At 49.1% G+C, this 7,067-nt stretch overlaps 1 protein-coding gene across 1 annotated transcript; it reads left to right on the top strand.

Moving 5' to 3' along the window:
* The first annotated feature begins 308 nt into the window (after positions 1 to 308).
* On the top strand, positions 309 to 6,693 carry LOC143275371 (uncharacterized). Its single transcript, XM_076579437.1, has 2 exons — positions 309 to 411; positions 1,286 to 6,693. Exon 2 carries the CDS (start codon positions 1,552 to 1,554, stop codon positions 5,104 to 5,106), a length of 3,555 nt encoding a protein of 1,184 aa, XP_076435552.1. The 5' UTR covers positions 309 to 411; positions 1,286 to 1,551; the 3' UTR covers positions 5,107 to 6,693.
* Positions 6,694 to 7,067: the final 374 nt, after the last annotated feature.

Below are 7,067 nucleotides of genomic sequence, written 5' to 3'. Positions count from 1 at the left end.
TAAATGGCTGGGTAAATAAACAAAACGGTCATACACGTAAAATGTTACAGGTCTGTCTAAGTGTGTATGTGTGTGTATGTGCCTGAAATCTGATTGAATGGCACAGGAAACGACTGAACTGATGAGCGCCCAATGGCAGCCGTCAGTCGGCTCTACCCAGGTAGGCAACCTGTTGTGCAAATGACCCCGAGTTTGTAAAGCGCTTAGAGCTTGGTCTCCGACCGGGGGTAGGCGCTACATAAGTATCCATATCATATCAAATCCTTTTCAGAACCATGGCGACCTCCAGAGATGTAACTGAGAGCGGAGGTTCCAGACTCCTTGACGAGGTCAGTGCGTCACCAGCATGTGTACAGAGTGCCCTCAGTGAAGCTGTGAGGGCAGTCTGCTCGACAGAGTCGGTACTTCAAGGTATGTGTCACTGCCATGACAGGCCTGCACGCCATTTGTTGTACAGCCTATTTGTTGTGTAGTTCCATTCAAAAGAATTGGGTGTGGTGTGGACTAGTTGGCTGTATTTGGACGATTAATTCAAAACAAGCAAAAATTGTTGTTCGTTGTCTGGTTTGTGAACAAAAAGAAAGAAGAGAAATAAACTCACCATGGCTAAATTAGGACAGACTCTCTCTCTCTCTCTCTCTCTCTCTCTCTCTCTCTCTCTCTCCAACTAACTGCCCCTTTTGTGATGATCTAGAAACTGAAGTTCATTTTTCTTATTGGATATCCTGTATATGCTAAACTACGAGAAAAGCATATATTTAAACATCATAGAAATAATAACACTCCACCAATTCCATTCTTGTTACAAAATGAAGACAGGTGTGTAATAAGAGATGTCGCCATGTTTACTTACTATGCTTTTCGTCTTTTCGTTCCAGATAGGAACTGATGTGAAGTTTAATTTAAAATGTTAAAATCAAATTGTGTTGACAGAACCAAATATTGATATATTTTGTAATGGTTTAACAACATTGATATAATGATCATTAATGATTGTTGTTGTTGTTTATACATGTGTACATTTCTTTAAGGTAGTTTTGTTTTAAAGACTATTAAAACTATTTCGGTCATATTAGACTCTTTATGATGGGCTGGGCTGTGGAAGGTATGAGATGGTGTGAATGCCGGAATTCTTTTTTGATACATATATATATATATATATATATATATATATATATATACGTGTGTGTGTGTGTCTGTGTCTGTGTCTGTCTGTGTCTGTGTCAGTCTGTGTGTGTGTGAAAAACTACGCCTCACAAACCACTTATCTTTTTTTTTTCTTCAGGAAACAGCGACATAACTGTGGACAAACAGTGCACCGAGTACGTAGCAACCCCAGGCCTGCTGCAGGCAGAAGAGATCCTCCAGGACACTGGACAAGTGGTGCTGTGTGGGCCCCCTGGCAGCGGCAAAACCACGCTGGCCTACGCTCTGTCGAGACGCAGCAGAGAACAGGGGTTTTCTCCTTACGTCTTGGAGCGGATAGAGCTGTGGAGGTCCTGTGTTGGAGAGCACGAGCGCAGTGTTGTGGTGCTGGACGGGACGCTAGGGATGGTTCGGGTCGACAGCCAGCAGTATCACTTATGGAAGCTGATCCTGGATACCGCTCTGGAGCAGATCAAAAAGGGAATGTGCAGGTTGGTGATCACAGTCTACCCGCACATTCTTCATGAGCTTCAACAGCTAGAAAGCAGATGGGACAGTCCGCTGAAGGATGATAATGTTATTGTGAAACTGACCGATATTCTGCCAAATCATACCAGAGAGAAGTTGCTGAATTTCCACTTGAACAATCTTCAGCTTGAAAGTGACAGACAGCATCAAGTAGTGAAGCAAATTCTACAGAATAACGCAAGCGGCCCTGTCTTTCCATGGTGCTGTGCGTATATGGTGAAGCACTGGAGTTCATCAGAGGATCCCACTGCCATATTTTCTACACCAGCGAAAGCCTATGCACAGCTATTCAATGACATGATTCATGACAACACTCGTGGAACCATCTTTGCTGCCGTGTTAGCACTGACCATGAAGGGGGTTTCTCACTTCCTGCACAATCTGTCAGAAGCTGCACCCCATCTGAAAGAACTTGGATTTCCAAAGATCGACGATGACACACTGGCAGCATATGAGGACGCCCTGCATGGGTCCATATTGTCAGAAGGTACTTTTTCCAGTCGTGTTCTGTACGAAGCTGCAGGCCTGGCTCTGGGTCGCTACTTCCGTTTGCCTACAATGCTGAGGATCTGTGACCTGCCATTCCTCGTGCAGTACGTGCACACGACAGTGGTGAACATGCCTGGGGATCTGCCTTCGAAAGTATATGTCACTGTTGGATCAGTCCCACGCAGATCCACGGACTCAAAACTCCGCTCAGACGACTGCCAGTCACTGGTGGAGAGGATCTACACAGAGATCACTGAAGGCAACCTGCTGCACGTCTCCCAGCACCCTTCCCTTCAGTGTCCCGAGTTTCTGCAGGAGCTGGCCAACTATTGTACAGTGGACAGCAAGAGGATCAAACAGCTGTTGAATGCTGTGGATCCTGTGCATAGACTACCGCTTGTCTACTGGTCTGCCTTTCACCCATCTCCCCACCTGACTCGCTGGTGTCTGTCTAAGGTACAGGCAAACAGAAACCTTTCCACCCGTTTCCTGATGGCTTGTTCACTCTCGGATCATTTGGCTCAGAGCTCAGAATGCAGACTTCAGTCTTTCCTTCACACGGTATCAAACCCAGAACACTTCCAACATCCAGAATGCGTCATGAACTTTCCATTGCTCGCTGAAGGCCAGTGTCTGGCAAGAGATGTAGAGAAACAGATGAACATCATCAGAGGAACAGGATCAGCAGAACACAGACTGCAGTACCTCTGTGATCCCTCCATGCACGTCCCACCTGACGTGGTCACAGTGCAGGTAACCCCTGACAACGTGCAGCTCCAGGTGAAGGACAGGAATCACTGGTACCTGGTGTTCCGTCTGTTGACAGACAGACAGGTGAGTGACACAGACCAAGATGGCAACTCCCTCCTTCACATTGCTCTGGGCAGTGGGCAGTCGTTAGCCGTAAGACTGGCTTTGCAAGCTGGCGCAGTCATTACTCAGCGAAACAGGCGAGGTGTGACACCATATCAGCTAGCTTGCAAGACGCGTTCACTGGTTTCAAAGAAAAATTATATGAGCGTGGACCAAGTCTTCGAAAGTATGCGTGACCTTGGCAAAATAGAAGTGCAGCTCCTCCTGCTTCAGGGTGTGATCAGTGTGAACGACAAGGACAGAGTTGGAAGGACAGGTCTGCTGGTGGCGTGTTCTGGGGGATGTTGTGACATCGCTGACCTGTACATTGAACTCGGTGCAGATGTCAGTGTTTGTGTACAGCCGAGGGGATTTTTCACCACTGGCACCATTACGTTCATGAATGAGTGCTGCACCCCGCTGCACTATGCATGTAAAAACGGTATGGTGCACACGGTGGAACTCCTGATTGAGCATCAGGCGGATGTCACCAGCACAAGGAAAGAAGCTACAGCCCTGCACTTTGCTTGTCTGTGCTCCTCACACACTGCTTCAGCTGACATCACCTGTCTCCTTCTTCAGGCCGGGGCTGACGTCAACGCAGTAGACAGAAACGGCAACACGCCACTGTTTTACGCTGTCAGTAACGATCACACAGACGCAGCTGACCTCTTGATACGTCATGGTGCTGATGTCAAAGCAAGAAACGAACGGGGTGAGACACCGCTGGGGATAGCTGTCAAGAGGTGTGACGCAGACACAGCTGACCTCTTGTTACGTCACGGCGCTGACGTGAACACACAGACGGAGAGTGGTGACACACTGCTGATGTTTGCTGCCAGAAGAGGTCTGTCAGACACTGCAGAGGTGCTGATACGTCACGGTGCTGACATCAAAGCAGGAAATGAATGGGGTGACACACCACTGCATTGTGCTCTTCTGGAAAACCAGCCAGGCATGGCTGACTGTCTGATACGTCACGGCGCTGACGTGAACTGTGAGAACAGTTATGGTGAGACCCCCCTTCTGTATGCCGTCATGTGGTGTGACACAGACACATTTCAACACATGATACGTCACGGTGCTGAAGTGAATTCAGAGACGAAGAATGGTGACACACCGCTGATGTTTGCTGCCAGAAGAGGTCTGTCAGACACTGCAGAGGTGCTGATACGTCACGGTGCTGACATAAATAAACGAAACAAACGAGGCAACACACCACTGCACAGTGCTCTCCTGGAGAACCACCCAGACACGGCTGACTGTCTGATACGTCACGGCGCTGATGTCATCTGTAAGAACAAAGAGGGTGAGACTCCCCTCCTGTATGCTGTCAAGAGGTGTAATGCAGTCACAGCTGAACACCTGATACTTCACGGTGCTGACGTGAACACAGAGAGGGTGAGGGGTGACACACTGCTGATGTTTACTGCCAGAGAAGATCTGTCAGACACTGCAGAGGTGCTGATACGTCACGGTGCTGACATCAAAGCAGGAAATGAATGGGGTGACACACCACTGCATTGTGCTCTTCTGGAAAACCATCCAGGCATGGCTGACTGTCTGATACGTCACGGCGCTGATTTGAACTGTAAGAACAAACAAGGTGAGACCCCCCTTGTGTATGCTGTCATAAGCTGTAATGCAGACACAGTTGGACAACTGATACGTCATGGTGCTGACGTGAACACGGAGACAGAGAGTGGTGACACACCTCTGATGTGTGCTGTCAGAAGAGGTCTGTCAGACACTGCCGAGGTGCTGATACGTCACGGTGCTGACATCAACAAGCGAAACCCATGGGGTAGCACACCACTGCACTGTGCCCTCAGAATGAACCACCCAGACGTAGCTGACTGTCTGATACGTCACGGCGCTGATGTCAACTGTAAGAACAAGCAAGGTGAGACCCCCCTTCTCTGCGCTGTCAAGAGGTGTGACGCAGACACAGTTGAACAACTGATACATCACGGCGCCGACGTGAAGACACAGACGGAGTGGGGCAACCCACTGCTGATGTATGCTGCCAGCGAAGACAATGCAGAGGTGCTGAGACGCCATGGTGCTGACATCAAAGTAGAAATGAAATAGGGTGACACATTGCACTGTGCCCTCCTCGGCGATCGTGCTCACAATGGCTTTTGTCCAGTCTAGACGCGCTGTTTGGAGATAGCAATCACATGAGTTAAAGCAAGCGAGACCCCAAAAATCACCAAGAATAAGATGATTGCAAATGCTGACTTGCTCATCGAATCTGATGTTTTCACGAAGCCTCGCAAGAAGACTTAATTATCACTAAGACGTAACTTTGATTGTAACAACAACAAAAAACAACAAAAAATCAGTTGGCAGCACAGGCATGTTTGAAGCTAGCTGTCCTTTTGTACAAACCATACTTTATGGTCACTGTGGGTACTGTAGACAGTTGTCAGAGGAAACATTCATTGCAGCAATAACACCGTTTCCAGAGCTCTGTGTGACGATGATCTGGTACACTCTTCCAGGCAGTCTGGGTCAACTGCTGCTGGTCAACCAGCACTGCCTCCTCATCATATAGATCCGTTGCTGGCTGGATGCGAGCGTGTTCTTCTTCCAGCATCCACTTGCAAGCGCGTTGTTCGTTAAACCAAGTGCTGCTCGCGTATCAGTCGTTGTGTGTGGTGATGTTCCAGGGCGCGTTGGTCCACAGGTAGCTGTTCTCTAATGAGCTGCTTGGCCGGCTGTTTACTCGCGGATACACTGTGCTCCATTGCCGGCTAGATGACTTACAGTGCGCCTTCACATGGGTCTGCTGCCTGATGATGACGATAGTAATGATGATGATGATGATGATATGGATACTTACATAGCACCCAACCTCGAACAACAATTTTTGGGTGTGTTGAATCAATCGTTCAAATACAGCCAACTAGTCCACACCACACCCATTTCTTTTGAACGGAACTACACAACAAATAGGCTGTACAACAAATGGTGTTCAGGCCTGTCATGGCAGTGACACATACCTTGAAGTACCGACTCTGTCGAGCAGACTGCCCTCACAGCTTCACTGAGGGCACTCTGTACACATGCTGGTGACGCGCTGACCTCGTCAAGGAGTCTGGAACCTCCGCTCTCAGTTACATCTCTGGAGGTCGCCATGGTTGTGAAAAGGGTTTGATTTGATTTGATTTGATGGATACTTATGTAGCGCCTATCCTCGGTCGGAGACCAAGATCTAAGCGGTTTGCAATCTCGGGGACATTTGCACAACAGGCTGCCTACCTGGGTAGAGCCGACTGACGGCTGCCACTGGACGCTTATCATGGTGGTGGTGCTGCTGGATGCAAGGTGCTCTCTGCCGCTGCTGATAAGGAGACCGCTGGTGAAGATAGGTTTCCTGCTGTTCATCTTCTTGCCGCGCTTTTTCTAGCGGGCGGAGTTCATTCCTCAGTTGGTGCTCTTGTTTCTGTCGCTGTTCTTCACGCTGATTCCACGGATTTTCTCTCTGTGTTCCTCCTGAACTTTCTGCTGGTCTGTCTGCATTTGCTGCTGACCCTGACTGCGTCTCAGAGTCGAGGGCCTTTGATGCGTAGATGGGTGACAGACGGTGAGTTGTCCCTGGGGTTTGTTTCCGTATTCGTCTGAGTTGCGTCTGAGTTGCCATGTGAGGATTGGCTAGCCGACCAGTGGATGAGATTCTTGCTGTTCCATACTGGGGGGATGGGGGGGGGGGGGTGACTGCATGAGGTCGCAGAAAGACGGGATGGAAAGAGGGGTGGGTGGGGTGAGGGTGGGACTGGGAGTGGTGGAATAAAACTCCAGCTGTACCAGTCTTGAGGGGCTGCAGGACGTGGGGGGTGAGGGGAGGGGGGGTGTTGTGGCCGTTGTGAGCTTCTGTCTCCATGTCCCGAACGATTCTTGACATCTGGGCCCCTGGGGTTTAGGGTGCTGGACTGTTGATGGAGTCTGGCTTTGTTGTTTTCATGTTGTACTTTCAACTCCGAGAAAGTATACTGATCCTCAGCCAACCAATAAATGTTGCTGCTTTCTTTGCTGCACGCTAAGATCCG

Source organism: Babylonia areolata, chromosome 2 (assembly GCF_041734735.1).
Source record: "Babylonia areolata isolate BAREFJ2019XMU chromosome 2, ASM4173473v1, whole genome shotgun sequence".
NCBI lineage: Eukaryota > Metazoa > Mollusca > Gastropoda > Neogastropoda > Buccinidae > Babylonia > Babylonia areolata.
The sequence above is the reverse complement of the archived record's forward strand: the minus strand, read 5'-3'. Positions and strand labels throughout refer to the sequence as shown.

Excerpts from the sequence above, each read along its gene's own strand:
- LOC143275371 (XM_076579437.1), top strand. The coding sequence starts at position 1,552 with ATGGTTCGGGTCGACAGCCAGCAGTATCACTTATGGAAGCTGATCCTG.